Source organism: Nuphar pumila, chromosome 16 (assembly GCF_984573655.1).
Source record: "Nuphar pumila chromosome 16, dmNupPumi1.hap1.1, whole genome shotgun sequence".
NCBI classification, from domain to species: Eukaryota; Viridiplantae; Streptophyta; class Magnoliopsida; order Nymphaeales; family Nymphaeaceae; genus Nuphar; species Nuphar pumila.
Genome location: NC_143264.1, coordinates 82,529,422 through 82,546,634, shown reverse-complemented (window position 1 = coordinate 82,546,634; position 17,213 = coordinate 82,529,422). Strand labels below are relative to the sequence as shown.

The 17,213-nt window shown below is 38.4% G+C and overlaps 1 protein-coding gene across 1 annotated transcript; it reads left to right on the top strand.

The window, feature by feature from the left end:
* Positions 1 to 13,629: 13,629 nt before the first annotated feature.
* Positions 13,630 to 14,950, top strand: LOC149813856 (zinc finger protein ZAT9-like). The gene has a single exon (XM_089991217.1). The coding sequence runs from the start codon at positions 13,630 to 13,632 to the stop codon at positions 14,860 to 14,862; it is 1,233 nt and encodes a 410-aa protein (XP_089847343.1). The 3' UTR covers positions 14,863 to 14,950.
* Positions 14,951 to 17,213: the final 2,263 nt, after the last annotated feature.

The following is a 17,213-nucleotide window of genomic DNA, read 5'->3' as shown; positions in this document are numbered from 1 at the left end:
ATCACCCAGGTGGATTAAGACCTGGTTTTGATTTCTGGGTATGGTATCGGGTCCGGGTCTAATCGGACACACCCTAAGATAAACCGTACCCAGACCCGATAAGAACTACGTGAAACAGACCTGGGATATACCGAGTAAAACAATATTTTTTATCATTTTTGCATTGAAAATTTTCCGGTCTTAATCAAAACTCAGGTCAGGCCCGAGTCGGGTATAAAATTTCACAAACTAAATTCGGGTCCATGTATTAATCGGATATTCGGGTCCGAACCCGAGTCTTAATCGGGTCTTCTTATTTATCACCATACTCGAACCCTATAGAGTTTGGTACGGGTTGGGTTCGGGTAAACCAGACCCATTGACACCCTGCTTATAGTTACTCGAAGCTTTTAGAAAATTTTCATGCTGCTTTTTTTAATAAGGGAACAACCCTTCCATTACCGACCATACTTAGAGCGAATGAAAGAAAGAAATGTGGATCAGATATACGTGGTTCGGCTGTTCAGCCTACATCCACGACAGAAAAAAGAGCAGATTAATATTATTACTCTAATGGAAACCCCCACTGTACATGACCAATATACAAGACAGAGGGGAGAAAGGATACAACAGGACACGAGAGGCCACATTTATATAAGGAAATCGGGTGGTAATAGGAGGTAAGGAAACACAAGTTGGGTCCAAGTAAGGAAATACAACACATATATTGGCAGGTCTCCGGTTGATAATGTTGGAAGACAGTGGCCAAAAATAAGATTTTGTAAGATCCAGATCTCAAACCTAAACCTAAAGACATGTTCTTAAGATCACTATCTTTAGAACTTCATTTGTTATGTTTTGAGATTTCTGAAAATGAGAATTGAGAATTATTAGTATGTCCGACTCATCAAGATACAACTAGCTAGGTTTGGATCTCAGGAGAGAATTACTATTTCGCAATGCCAAGTAACCTCTCTCACACACGACTTTTATCTCAGTGCTGATAGACATTGGTTCGACACACAACTTCATGTGTGCATAGATGGCTAAGAGGGTCAAGTGTGTCACTTTTCCTCAGCAAGGGTTGCAAACTCACCGCTCTATGCCATCTAGTTCAGTTGGAGATCCAAAGGATGATCCTGACCATGAACATATTTCGTATTGCCGATTAATTGTGCCGAATTGACATTGTGGCTCGACTCGATTGTGCTCTTCTTGTAAAGTTGGCAAGCTGAACATAAACAACAGGTGTTTGACTAGGCTCGCTAAGTAATTATAAATATATTTTCGATATAATTTACGTTGCTGATCTGTTTATTGTAAAAGAAATAGCTGAAGTGTTTGGTTTGCTTGCAATAGGTTTAAAGTTAAAATCCTATTGGTTCTTGCTTTAAATTGGCAGAAAATCTTCACTACTTTTTATCAGAATTCACTTCACAGTCGAGAAATCATATGCATGCATGCCCACAAGGGCTCCACATTCCTGGTTAGGAGTGACTAACCATGGTCACCTAACTGGGGATAACCACGTTTCGAAACTCAAGGATGTGTCTTTTGTTGCATGTGAATGTGTGAACAATGAAGGGAGAGTTTTCTTGTGACCTAAAAAGAAATTCATATACGTAAAAAATTAATGTTGATTGTTATTTCTAAGAGCATGTTATCTTACTACAACGACGTCGGATGGTATAACTGAAGTGCGAGAACTGCAGCAAATCAAAAGGTTCAGTTTTTATTTAATTAGTCCATGCTTTAGAGATGATGCCTAAAATGTGCTTGTAATTTAGAAGATTACACTTTTCTGATATCTTTCAACCCAAAAGGTTTTATTGAAAATTTCAATTAGTTAGCACCTCGAATTCTGTTTCAATATACTAACAAGCAGAACACTCCAGTCGTGATTTTGATAGAACATGAAAATAATAACTGTCCCTAGACAAGAAAATACTGTGTGGGTCAAGGTCTTCACCATCTCAAAATTCTGCTCTCCCTCCTCGCCTTCATCATCGCACAGGTTTTTATTTTAACCTCCATCCATGTTTCATGTCCTTCATCCCCAGTCCAAATGGCGCAAGGTAGGGTGGAACCTCATTTTCACCCGGTCCACTGCCATCCCTAAAGAAGAAGGTCAAACCGTCCAAGTGCATTTTAGTTGTTTTATTAACAGGGATCAAGGACAGGGTGGGGTGGGACGGGGAACCCATAAGTCCATTCCCGCATGGGTTTTGATTTTAACATCCATCCCCATTTCATGTCCTCCATCCTCAGTCCAAACTTTGGACAGTTCTGTTCAAGGCAAGGCACCTTTGATACCTTTCATCATCCAGATGAACGACACCCAAAACCACCGGCAAGCTTCATGTTTATAACAAGTTTCAACCATTCATTTCTAATCGATTGATGGTGTATAGTTCATCCAGAAGGTGAATGGCACAAAAAATTCTTGGGGCTCTCCTTGATGACGGAGCACCACTGGTATGAAAGGTCGGATGAGGTGCAATCACATTGCACACTTTGCAGCTGCACCCATGGGTGACAACGGATCAGATAGACTCATGAGGTCGGATTATTAAATGGGTCAGGATGGTTTATGAAATTTTATACCTACCCAAGTTCTGATTAAGGTCAACGAATTTTCAATGTAAAAAGCTTTTTTTTTTCACTGGGTATGGACAAGGTCTGGTTAATGTAATTCTTATTGGATCCGGGTATGATTATTCTTATGAAAAATGGATCAGACATGAATCCAGATCTGGTACCCATATTGCTTAGTTGGACCGGGTTTGGATCCACCCATTTTAGTGAGGTCCAACCCCTTGACACCCCCGCCTGCACCTGAGCGCCCACAATCTTTCGGATAGAGACTGTCACCAATGGGGCCCTCAGATGTACACTAAAAGTGTGCAATGTCATTGCACCTGACCGGGCCTCCTTAAATGATATAGGGAAATTTTCATTTAAGGCCCAACTTTTTGCTCCTAATTTCAAAAGTGGGCCTCGCTTTTCTAAAATCCCAAGCATGTGCCATACTTTTTCAGAAAACACTAATAGGCCTGGAATCATATTAAAATTAGGGGTGGCAGTGGACTGGGCAGATGTCCGGGACAAGATCTCCACCCCCGCCCTGTCTCAAAATTATGCCCTTCATCCCCACACAGGTTTTGATTTAAAACTTCATCCCCACCTCTATTCCCAGTCTAAACGGGGCGAGGAGGGACAGGGTCCCATTTTCCCCGAATGTCATCCCTAAAGAAGGTTGAACCGTCCAATGGTATTTCAATTATTTTACTAATGGGAATCGGAGACGGGGCGGGCGGAGAATGCGTAAGTCCATCCCTGCATAGGTGTTTATTTTAACCTTCACCCCGCCTTCATCCCCGGGTGAGGCGGGGCGGGGCGGGGCCGGTTTTCCCTTGTCCACTGTCACTCCTAATTAAAATACAGATTCATTCCAGTGATTTTCTTGTGGAAGGAGAAGGATTCATGTGGAAGACCCATAATGATTTTCTTTGTTGGTTCATATCGCCGACCCCAATTGTTTTGGGATGAAGGCGTAGTTGTAGTAGTTGTTGTTGTTGCCCAAACAATTCCATGAAATTTTATTACTTGGTATGATTGCTTTGATGAAACCATGGTCAGTTAATATGTTAACCTGCAGCCTCAGTGTGATAGTCCACATATATATTTGCTGGCCTTTAAGAACAAAGAGGGATATGCTCTCACTCAAGATATTCAAAGCGATTTTCTTGAGAAGCAAGAACAGACTAAACCCTTGCTGAATTGAATTGGTGGTGTAACAAGCCAGTCAATACAAGGACGTGGTGATGCTCTTTGTAAAAGCTGCACTGCTTGTAACTTCAACTAGTTGACGCCAATGTAGATCCTACACGGTAGGATATTGATGTACTGTTGACAACCAATGAGGGTCATTCACGTGGTCTTGAGGCATGAAGGTAATGAAGTTCAGCCTTACATAGGGCTGTCAATGGGTCGGGTTTGTATCTGTACCTGACCAGACCCGAACAGGAATTCCCCGGTTTGGGCATGCATGCAAAAAGCCAACCCAAATAATATTTGGGTCAACCCGACCCATGCAATATGTGGGCCGGGTTTGGGTCATGATTTTTTTTGCCAGGTACGTACCTGACCTGACTCGAGTATTTTATATGTATTTTTAATAAAAAAAAATCTAAAATTATCTGGGTCTGGGTTTCGGGAGTAATGGGTCCATGCAAAATCAATTTGAAGATACTAAATGGGTTGCTTTTTATGCGGTTCCGGCCCTATAAATGTATTGGGCATGGTCGATTTATTAAGAATCCATACCTGGATTATGTGTTTCAGATGAAAAAAAAATTGTGTTTGGAGCCTCAAAATTTTACAAAGATTTTGGACCGTTGATTTTTAGAACTTTATAAAAACCCACCCATGCATGGAATCAAACGCTTTAAGATCTTATCCCAATAAAATCAAGTACATAGATCGCAAGTACGGTTAGAATTTAAAAATGAAATGAAAAAAACATGAAAAACCTATTTAGCACACGATTTAGCACCAAATGGGTTTAGCACCGACCATTACTCTGGGTTTGGGATTCCATTTTAATGACCCGGCAAAACCCGAACCCAACCATTAATTATATGTGTTGGGTTGGGTACCGGGTCCGCCCATGATGGGCGAGATCCGGACCCGGCCCACCATTTGAGGAGGGGACGGACGGTTTTGGAAACCACCCACTCCCCATTTACTGAGGCTCTCTCATTTGGGCAAAAAAAAAAACAGGGAAGACACAGAATAGGTTTTCGTTTTTTTTCTTTGGAGTGTGCTTAAGGGAAAGAGAAGGCATTGTGTACGTTGGTACACAGTGGGTTACAGTGTCTTTGAGAGAGAGAAATCTCAGTAGAGAGATTTGTGCAAAGAGAAAAGAAACAGTAAGAAGAAGAAAAGAGTACGATTTCGTGGTGAATCAACGTGATTAGCATTTGGACTCGTGAAATCATCGTTCTCTCCAAGTGAGAGCACGCATCCGTTGAGCAAAAGCAAGTATAAACGATCCTCTCACGCTTCCGTTTCAGAGAAAGGTATGTTTCGATTACTACAATATGGGTGACCCGACCCGTTGACAGCACTAAGGCTTGAAGATGATGAAGTGTAATGAAACTTTCATTGAAGAAGGAATATCATTAGAAAATTTTCATTGGCTTGGTAAAGAATGAATTTGTTACTGTTAGAAGCTTTTAAAACCTCATAAAGCTCACTTCATGAATGTGAAACCACACGTTTCTTTCATTCTTTCATTCTTTCAGAATTTTCACAAAAAGCACGTTAGAGAATGAAAAGCTTGCTTTTCTTAATATGAAAGACTTCTTTTATATTAGAAATGCATGTTTAATTTTATAACGGGCGTACTTTATTATTAAAAAATATGCTTTCATTATAAAGCTTATATAAATTGTTAATTAGGTAAAAGGCTTAAAAGATGCATTAAAGTAAAAACATTGGTGGTGTTTGCTCTTTTTTCTTCTGTCACTTACGCTTCTCTTTATACTTTTTAAACACTTTATGTTTCCCATATTCTTTAAAGTATTCACATTATACGGTGGTTGGTCATGGAGAGACCAGCTTGACATCCACACATCTTGGCATTTCTGGATATGAATGTGGTGTTCATTGATATGCAATGCATGAAATGCATATCATTTTATCATACGTTCATGCATTTATATGTGGTTTTATGGTATAAGTATCTATGTTTATAATGTTTAAGGTGCAAAGAGGTTTCAATTCTAATTTCGCTTAAAACTGAGTTAAAATGAGAGAGATAGAGTTATTTCAAGATAGTGGATCAATTTTTTAAGAGATTTTGATTCATATCTAACCCAAAGCTTTCACCGTGGATCTTATATCAGATTCATACTCAAACTCATCCAAGATCCAAGGTAAAAAAAAGTCTGATTCACCCTCAAAGATGGTGCTTAGAGGTAAATTGCAAATTTTAATAATTTCAAAGTGAATCTTAAAAATAGCTTGAACTGAGGGTTGTTTTAGGGAATAGATAAAAAATTTTATATAAAAAGAAAACTACAACAACCCTAAACTCGTTCAACAGTCTTGGAAGTTGCATCATTCTTTATCTTCTTCTTCTTCTTCACGTTTTCTTCTTCCCCTTCTTTTTCTTCTTCTTCTTCACGAATTTCTCTTCTTGTTTTCATTTTCATTTTACTATGTGATTCTCTTATAAATCTTCGTGTTCTTCGTGTTTTCTTTTTTCCGCTCACTGTATTTTGTTTCTAATCACTGTAGGTATACTTTTTTAGAGCTTCAAATTGTATTTGGCATTAAAATGTCAATTACCTTCATTGACCGACGACCAAGAATCTCATCTAGCAATTGTTGGCCATCTTTTCTTCTCCATCGATCTCTCTTTTCGTAGATTCAGCTTCGAGACAAATGCAGCAAGAGGTTATCAATATGCAGTAAAGAAAAAAAATGTAGGTACGTGTTTTCAAGAAAGGTGGGCGGCTCTCTTCTAGCTAAAATTCGTCGGACAGCCCTCGAGGTAAGTCTTCGCACCCACTGCTTGTAGTTAGACATAGAATAGATTTAATTTGATTAGAGGCATAGTTTGTTGTTAATTTATTAAATCAATTTGTTAATTGAATTGTTGTCTCATATTTTAGAAATTTTATTTCGATTAGATTAATTAGAATTAGATAAATTAAATTTACTTGCATAATGTCAATCGGTATAGCATGTCATGCATTTTTAGCGTATCCTAGTTAATTGTGATCGTTTATTAATTTTAGTTCAATAGTACTTAGATTAAATTTATTTTCATCTTATAGTTTTACTTTAAATTCTATCATCATCCATGTTTTTAGGATTAATTTAGTCGATATTAGTCGGGTCTTGTTTAAGTTAGCGGTAGATAGTTATATCACGTGGTTTAGTTTATTTTAGTGTTTTTAATTAATTTTCAGCATTGTGTCATCATGTTAGTGATTATTTTTAGTTTAGAATTGATTCTAGTATAGTTTACATTATGATTAATATTTAATTAGATTGAATTGCTTAGTTTTTTATTATTTTATCATTAAAATAGAAATTGGTAAAGTGAATTTTGTGTTTTAGTGCATCATTTCATGTAAATTTTTGTAGAATTTTGTCCAAGGACAAGGCGGATACGTAACTAGAGGATATTGGCTAGGTCTATGCCAAATTTGAGGAGATTCTGATATGTTTTGACCCTGCCCATCCTCTGTCCAAAGTTGACAGGTTCTGTTGAGTTTGGGTTTTCTTTATTTGTAATTCGGGTAGAATAGTTTGGTTTTTTTATTGTTTTTGGGTGTTGCTTTGTGTTATTCAATATATTAGTGTTAGTTAGGTCTCGTCCATGTGTGTGTTGATTTTCGTCAAGAAAAACATAGGTATTTTTTATTTATTTTTCTTTTTAGTTGTGATCGCTTCTTCCTAAAATTCGTCGGATAACCCTTGAGGTAAGTCTTCTCACCCACTGCTTATAGTTAGGCATAGAATAGATTTAATTCGATTAAATGTATAGTTTATTGTTAATTTGTTAAATTAGTTTATTAATTAAATTATCGTCTCGTATTTTAAAATTTTTATTTAGATTAGATTAATTAGAATTAGGTAAATTAAATTTAATTGAATAGTGTCAATCGGTATAGCGTGTCCTATGGTTTTAGCATGTCCTAGTTAATTTCGGTCATTTATTAATTTTAGTTTAACAGTAGTTAGATTAAATTTATTTTCATCTTTCTATTTTGCTTTAAATTTTGTCATCATCCACGTTTTTAGGATTAATTTAGTCGATAATAGTTGGGTCTTGTTTAAGTTAGCGGTAGATAGTTATATCATACGATTTAGTTTGTTTTATTGTTTTTAATTAATTTCCAACATTGCATCGTCATGTTAGTGATAATTATTTTTAGTTTAGAATTGATTTTAGTATAGTTTATATTTTGATTAGTATTTAATTATATTGAATTTCTTAGTTTTTAATTGTTTATCGTTAAAACAAAAATCGCTAGAGTGAATTTTGCATTTTAGTGCATTATTTCATGTGATTTTTTTAGAGTTTCGTCCAAGGACAAGGCGGACACGCAACTAGAGAATATTGGCTAGGTTTGTGCCAAATTTGAGGAGATTATGATCTGTTTTGACCCTACCCATCCTCTATCCAAAGTTGACAGGTCCTGACGAGTTTAGGTTTTCTTTATTTTCAATTCGGGTAGAATAGTTTAGTTTTTATTATTATTTTTGGGTATTGCTTTGTGTTATTCAATATATTAGTGTTGGTTAGGTCTGGTCCGTGTATGTGTGCATTGATTTTCATCAAGAAAAATAGAGGTGTTTTTATTTAGTTTTCTTTTTAGTTGTGGTCGTTAGTATAATCTTTTTGTTTTTGTTTTTGTTTTTGTTTTTGTTTTTGTTTTTGTTTTTGTTTTTGTTTTTGTTTTTGTTTTCGTTTTTGTTTTCGTTTTTGTTTTTGTTTTTGAATAGTATTAAATTAGATAGATTTATTGTTGATTATTTGATTAGTTATTGATTTTCTTTTAGTTATTCTTGAATTTAGTTAGAATTAATTTGATTGAGATTTTAACTGCTAGTCCTGCGAGCTTCTTGGTTATTTTAATAATAGTCTTGTTATTATAGGTATAGTTGTGTTATTTTGTTTTGCAAGTATTTTCTCTTAGAGGTTGTTATTTACGAAGTAGGGTATCTATCATTGCCTCTTTAATTGAGCCCGAAGAGAGAGAGAGAGAGAGAGAGAGAGAGAGAGTCCTGAGCTTAGATTAGGATTTGTTATTATTTTTAATCGTGTTTACTTTTGTCGCATTATAATTGAAGTGATAGTGTTATTCTTTTATTTATTTTTTTGAAATATTAATAAAGTGAGGTTTTTAAGTGAAATAATATACCTTATTTTATGTTCCTTGTAGAGATGATCCGACTTGCCATTATATACGAGTGCAAGGACTGATTTTGAATTTATTATTTGGTGTGTAGTTCTTGTTTTAAAATAACCGTTGTAAAAAATCACACCATCCATCTCGAGAAATGTTGAGATCAATGGTCATCAGCACCGGAGCTGCATGCCAAGCGCCACTGCATAAAAAATAACCTATTTCTTTAACATTTTTTTTAATACTTACATGAAGAAACTAATCCCAGGATCGGAGACCTAGTCACTTTGGCTTTGCCTGGCATACTTACGATCACTATCCTGGCAGCGTAAAACTCCATGAGCTTACCCCTTGCCCCAAGAGAGTCGTCATGCTTAGGCTTGTGCAAAGCGTGACACCCATGGGATTTGAACCTAGACCACCTGCCTAGTGGCCTAGGCCCCAATCCCACTATGCCAAACTCCTTTGGGGCTCTCTTTCTTTAACACTTGTTTCAAGCTACACAGAGTCGCTCCTTGTACCATATTCTTAATTGGTAACTATGATGTCATTGGTAGACCCATAGGGTTTGTTGTAGTGGGATGGGGCCTAGACCATTTCACGGGTAGTCTAGGTTCAAATCTCATGGGTGCCACCTCTTTGCTTAAGCCGAAGCTTGGCGACTCCTTGGGTTCAAGGGATACGATCTCATAGTTTTACGCCGACATGGACAGAAACCGTTAGTACGGCAAGCTGAGCCAGCACGGCTAGGCCTCTGCGCATAGTGTAGTTTCTCCGAATTAAAAAAAAAAAAAAAACTATGACGTAAATGGCGGTGACATTTGACCCTTTTTTTTTATCTATTGTTAAAATCAAGAAAAGAAAAAAAGCATTTGGATCAATTGTCACTATCAGGGCCTAACACAACCTATTTTGCTTTTCTTTTTTACATTTAAAATGATCAACAGATTTCTCCCATTTTTTGTGGATCCAGCACCACAGGGAACTCGTATCATACTCGGGAGTCAGGACCTAGGGTTCCACTATGAAATCTGAGTTAAATCCCGATCCACAGTCAGACCCATTTTTTTAAATTCAGATCCACTGAGAGGTCAAGCATGACATAGCTGCTAAACCTTACCAAGTGTTTAACTGTGAATGGCTTGGTGTCCATCCAGAGCCCACCATGACCAAGTCAAACTCGAGCTTAACCCAATGTTGACTTCATGGATCATGATGGTAACCAGGGAGTGAATCTAACCCACCGGATAGACTCAGACCTATGTCTAACCGGATCTAAGGATGCATGTCCTGGTACATGGCAGATTTAACTGGGTGGCAATGTAGCATTTGTTTAAAGGCCCAATGAAACGAGAAAAGACAAATAAATAAAATTAGTTGGATCAGACTAGTGTATGCTTAGTCAGTATATGAACCAGATCCACATCTGAACTAGTTTCCTCTTGTCATAGACCAATCATTTGGGCATCGTCACTGCAGGTAGGGTACAAGAAGTATGGATTTGCAATGATCATGGTTGAACCAAATTTAGATCTACATTTCAAGAAATAACGTTTGATCTGGGTTTGAACTAGTTATGACGAAGTAGGGTTGAACCTGGATCAAAGTTTCATGCAGTAGTACTGAAACTGGTTAAGAAACCTGACTTATCTATACTGGAACGCATAACCCATACAAGTTTATAATTTCAGTCATATTCATACCTGGATTTGAACTCTAATTAAATTGGCTAAGGCTTGATCTAATTTTTAAACTCATTTCAGAAAATAGGCAATATTGTCAATTTGGATTTCGGACCTGAATCGGTTGAGACTCAAACTGAATCGACTTGAATCAATCAAATTTATTTCTTTTTAACTTTTAAAAAAATCATGAAATTTTATAAAACTAAAAAAATATAAAAAATGGCATAATCGGCCATTTCAGGCTGAATCACAGATGAATCCTCTGATTCTGTTTTGGGTCAAGACCACGATAACATTGGGCTTGACAAAACCTAACCCAAACCCAAACCCACCCAGTTAGGCTCCTATTTAGGCCAAAGAGATTTGCGCGACATGATCTAGATGGAGAAGATTGTGCTTGTGGGCAAAGGGGTGCTCGCCCAGCCAAACATGGGCTATGGTCGACCACACAATGCTCACGAAGACGCGGTCTGGAGAGGTGACCGGGCTGACCCACTTGTAAGTAGGCTAGGAGAGGCATGCCCCTAAATAATCGCTCTAAGTAATCTTATTCAATTGTGGTGATGACTTGTTGGACCAAGTTCACTTCATCCCTTCCTCCAACCACATCAACTTGACCAACTTTTTTTTTCTCTTTTTCATAACTAAGATACCCTTTTCTTTTTCAAAGGATACCTTTGTACCTTACTTTGAAGATGACTACTCCACCCCTAAAGCTTGATTTTTTCGTTATCGTTTTATGAGTTTGTAAAAAGATGCATGGACATGAGGGCACTTCGGCTCGCAAGATTCAATATTTTTTTTTTCAGAAAATAAGACATGAAGGCATATAATATTTTAAATTTTTAATCAATTTTTTATATTTTAATATTACAAATATACTTTTATTGAAAATATTAAAATAATTTCCCTATGGGTCAGTGTGCGTATGTCTTAAGCGTGTCACAGAGATACACTTAAAATGGCATGTCCTTGTGACATAGGCATAGTGACAAATATAGTGAGATTTATGAAAATCTCGTGAATATCGTGAGAAATTGCCTGAAAGTTTAAATGGCAATTTCTTGAGAGATTTTCAAAATATCATGAGATTTATGAAAAAAAAACATAAATACTGAGATTTAAATGCGACATTTATGTTTTAAATGGCTATTTATCATGAAAAGTGTGTATTTTTTGAATAATTTTTATTAATATTTTCTTATAAAAATTATTTTACATATTTTTTAATTTATTTTTTATTGCTGATATTTTGCCAAAAAACACAAAATATATGAAAAATTTTCAAATTCTCACAAGATTTTTTCATTCTTAATGTTTGTCACTATGGACATAGGTTGTCCTTCGTGCGCTCTCACTTACACACATAATAATAAGAGACATGTAAGATATATTAAGCAACTTCTTAACAAAGAGAGGTAGAGAAAGTGCTAACATGCCTCCTAGAATCATATTTATTTTCTAGCTACTAGGGTGGTTGTAAAGGTGTTGAGTTGAAGACTCCGGATCAAACCCCGCTGGCACACGGGTGTGTCGGTAACTTTCGGAGGTGGGTCACATAAGGTTGGGTAGTGTGGAGCTTACTTGGGATTTTTTTCTCGGTTCGGCAAGGGTTCCTCCTCATAAAACAAAACCAAGATTGGCCCTTAGTTCAGAGAGGAACTCACCTCCCCAACTCATAGTTGGCATAAAAAATAGCTAGGCTGGTCGTTCTACTTGATCGGGCATCGATAAAATTAATGTCATTTACAAAGATTGCAGAATGTACCAAAATTAACTTGATATATACGTTGTGTAACATATAAGACACGTTATTGGACTCCCCATCTTTCCCATTTTGAACAATAAACCCTCCATCCGAGATTAGGGTTACTAGTAAATAATAAATTTAGAGATTAAAAGAGGGCAACCCACATGGTAGCCACCATCATATACTCCTAGGTTTATTCCATTCATATATCAAGTATAAAGGGAGATTGGAAGCAAGAAATTTTTTTTTTTATTAATTTTATTCTCACCTAGGGATGGCAGTGGATTGGGAGAAAATGGGGCCCGCCTTGCCCCGTTTGGATCGGGGATGAATGCGGAAGGTTAAAATTCATCCCCGTGCAGGGATGGAGGCGGGAATGGACTTACGCTTTCCCCGCCCCTCCTCATTCCCATTCCGATCCCCGCCCCATCCCCAATCCTTCTAAGGGATGACAATAGACCGAGGGAAAATGGGGCCCCACCCCGCCTTGCCCTTGCTTGGATCGGGGATGGAGGACATGAAACGGGGATTGCTATAGAGGTGGAGGTTAAAATCCATCCTGGTGCAGAGATGGAGGTTAGGGTTTTGAGATGGAGCGGGGGTGGAGACCTTTGTCCCCGCCCTCAGTCCATTGCCATCCCTATTCTCACTCCCAATATATAGTCAAACCACATCCTTTGAGACATTGGGAGGAACTGAGGATAGCATGAAGGGTATTTTGGTCTTTTAAGACATCCTGGAAAGAAAATAAAGAAACCATTGAAAGTTCTAAGGCTTTTAGTTCACTAAATGTCTTGGCCTAGACCAAAAAAAGGCGGTAGGAAAAATTCTTTAGGAGGGGACACAAAGGGAATTAATCAGAAAGAACAAGGAGCAATCACCTACCGACATACGAGGGGAACGGTTAACCCTTTTCATGGCTTAGAATTGAAGCGATATGAATAAAAGCCGTCCGCCATGCATCCCCTGGCCGGAAAAAACTGGCAAACGGTCGCCCATTCCGGCACGCTGACCTAAATCCGGCGGAGCCACTCCTTCACCACCACCACTCCTCCCAATCCCCCTACTCATTGGAAAAGTCCTCTCTCTCTCTCTATCTCTCTCTGTATATGCGGTTGGCTCTCATTCACCAAAAAAATCTTTCCTTATTTTGCTCCCTCTTTCACCTGTCATCTTATTCATCGCCTACAGGCCACAGCAAAAGCCATGCATTACAAAATAAAGAAACATGCAATAATAGTCTAGAGATAGAGAGAGAGAGAGAAAAAAAAATAATTGTCGGTGCTGTATGGATCACAACCACCAAGGCTTCAAATACAGCTGCAAGATCTGCAAGAGGGGATTTGGCTGTGGAAGAGCTCTAGGCGGGCATATGAGAGCCCATGGCATCGGCGGCGACATCGACGGCCACGTTGAAGACAGCGATCCGACGGCTGACTGGGAAAACAAGCTCGGCAAGTTGCCGATCAAGCACATGTACGGGCTCCGGACCAACCCCAACCGGCTCAAGAACTGCAAGTCTTGTGGGAACTGCGGCGAGGAGTTCACGTCGTGGGATTTGCTCCTCGACCACGGGAAATGCACGTCGGACGCGGAGTCACTCGTCTCGGGCGATGATGAGGTGGCGGTGGCGGGAGCCGGAGGCGAGAGATGGGCTAAAGGGAAGCGGTCCGAGAGGGTGAAGCAGTGCAATTCGAATTCGAACTCGAGCCAAGAGGAGGAGGACTTGGCTGCAAATTGCTTGGTAATGCTAGCTTCCGATGGGCGACTCGGCACAGACCGACGGATTCCGGTGGAGACCGAGGAGTCGTGCGCATCAGCCACGAAGGAAGATCCATCGAGCAGCCGGATAATCTCCACCGATCGCGTGGGGGTTCCGGCGGCACCAAGAAACCAATTTGAGTGCAAAGCGTGTAAGAAGGTGTTCAATTCACATCAAGCACTAGGGGGGCATAGGGCCAGCCATAAGAAGGTGAAGGGTTGCTATGCCAAGGTTGATGAACAGGATGAGAGTTATTTGGAGGAAGATGTGATCACTCATGATGAGTACTCTGTCCCTCCAAGGACCAAACTGTTGCCTCAGCCAACACAAAACATGTTGCCACCAACCAAGAAGAAGCCAAAGGTGCATGAGTGCTCCATATGCCATAGAACATTTGAAACTGGGCAGGCACTTGGGGGGCACAAGAGGTGCCACTGGGTGACCTCAAACTCAAATGATGCAATGGTGCAGGTGAGAAACCAGAGGCAGAGGCCCATCTTCCATGAGCAAATCGATCTCAATTTGCCGGCGCCGGCTGACGAGCAAGCTGGAGTAGTCCTGGAACAAGAAAGGAGGGTCAGGGAGACAGCTTCGTATATCCATTCTTCATGGCTGGGGATGAGCTCAAAGGCTGTGGAGGATGAAGTAGATAGTAGGGTGAAGATTGGGAAGCTGGGTAATTTGAATGATATGAGCTTGGGGAATGGATCATCCCCATGGTTGCAGGTGGGAATCGGGTCATCAAACCATGAGGATTAAACAAGATTTGTAATTTTTTATATATATGAAAAAAAAGAAACCATAACTATATATAGGGATCAATCAAAAAAAGAAACAAATCACACTTTTTTTTTTCCATTTGACAATTATTTCTATTGATGTATATGTATTCACCATTCTTTCTACTCCTGATTGGGATGTTCAGGCAACAATATTACTTGAATAAAGCAGTTGTATTTATCATTTCCTTTTTCATTTTTACATGATTTCTATGAGTTTCCATCAAAATGGGGGATGAACTAACAAGAGAGACTGAGCTTTTCTCTGTGTGGTATGCATGTGTGTGTGCTTACTATTCTCAAACAACTCATCCATCAATAACTGTAATGGGCCACTCCTTGCCATGAACTCCAAGCCATGGGTTGCATTTCACACTTCACTTCACACAAGTCTCGCCACCTGCGATGCATCAAATGAGATAGTTGGATGGTTAGGTCTGATTGGGATGCAGTCATCCCTAAAATCATAACCTATCGTCGTACCATGCAACCCTGGGATCTCTAGTTACTAGAATATGAGAACTGAAATTATAATAACTAATGTGAGCCTTGATTTTCATGGGTTTTTTGTTCTTTTCTTTTGAATCGAACCTTACAGATGTGATCTATAAGCTTAGTTTTATAAGAACCCATTCTTGAATCATCCAATTTTGATGCATAAACAAGATCTTTTTAAGGTTTTTAAATCAATGGCTCATAATCTTTATAAATATTCAAGCATTCAAAAATCACATTTTTTCATCATGCCCACATGATCCAATGGTTGATTCCTAGCTAATTCATCATGTCAAGCACATCCACATGGTTGGATTTGCAAAAACAAATGCTGAAAATGCCTATAGTTCTGCTTCGCTGTGCTTGACATCATGAAAAATGCTCAAAAACATCGTTTAAACCACCACTAAAGGTCCTAAAATATTTTTATTAATGTCGAGTGCATCCCCCGAGGGCGTTAGATACGATTTTGACCATCGTAAAGACTAGAAAAAGCACAAAAATGCAATTTTTTTTGCATTTTTGCTCTGTTTTCGTGTGTTGATCATCCACCACGCGCAATGATGGAACATTTATATATATGAGATACCACACTTGAATTAAATGCTAAATGGGGTACGGTGTTAAATGGGACATGCTATTAGATCACTGGAGTTTTTTCAAAATTTTGACCATAAAGATGTGTTCAACATGATTGATTTAATAGAAAAAGGCACTTGAACTTAGGGTTGTTTGGTTCCAACCCAAGTAGAACCACCTGATTTGAGATGATGCTACCTGGTCTGGACCTAGGTCTAATCAGACTCACCATAAGAGAAACAATATTTAGATTTTACAAAGATTTCATGAGCCAAACCTTGACCATATATACCTAGTAAAATAATATTTTTTAACTTTTTTACATTGAAAATTTGTGCATCTTAGTCAAACTCAGGTTGCTTACGGGTCTGGTATGAAATTTCTCTCACCATACCGAGATCCATATATTAATAGGACCTTTTGGGTCTGACCCAGATTCTCGTGAGACCTTCTTGTTTATCACCAAACCCTGGCCCTATAGGATATGGTACAGGTTGCATCTAGGTCAAACCCGAACCATTGACACCCCAACTTGGACCATGCATTTTGGACAGAAAAATGGTATTTGGAGCTTTGAAAAATTATAAAAATTGTAGGCCATTGATTTTTTAAACCTTATAAAATCCCATCTGTGCATCGGAATCAAAGGCTCAAAGAACTTATTCCTATAAAAACAAGCATATAGATCACATCTGTTCTGTCAAATTTTTGAAAAAATACAAAAAACACAGTAGCATGACCCATTTAGCATCGTGTTCATTTAACACGCACACACACATTTATATACGAAACATATATGATGGTTTTGTACCATGAAACCATATGGTGACAAACACTATTATTTGTATGGATTTGTCCACCAAATGGTAGATCTTACCCTACAAATGGGTTTAAAATGATTTATTTACTATGATATAAGGTTTTATCATGTCTAATACATCATATGATTATATTTTTGAGGCAGTGAAAATCACTGTCTCACAATTCATGAAAATAAGGACGGTATAGTAGTGATATAAAACATCATATTTCAGTCAACCTTGATGCATTAAAATAGTAAATAAAACATGGTAAACATAATCAAAAAGTTAGATTTTGCATTTGGAGCTTAGATACATGAAAGTGGGTCGGTGCATGATCACTTTTGAACATGACCAAAACAAACTTCCGCTGGGTGTCAGTGTAAGTGTTTCTGCATTGGGACTTTTAACAGCGACAAAAGTCGCTGCTAAAGGTGTTAGTTTGTGGAACCTTATG

Excerpts from the sequence above, each read along its gene's own strand:
- LOC149813856 (XM_089991217.1), top strand. The coding sequence starts at position 13,630 with ATGGATCACAACCACCAAGGCTTCAAATACAGCTGCAAGATCTGCAAG.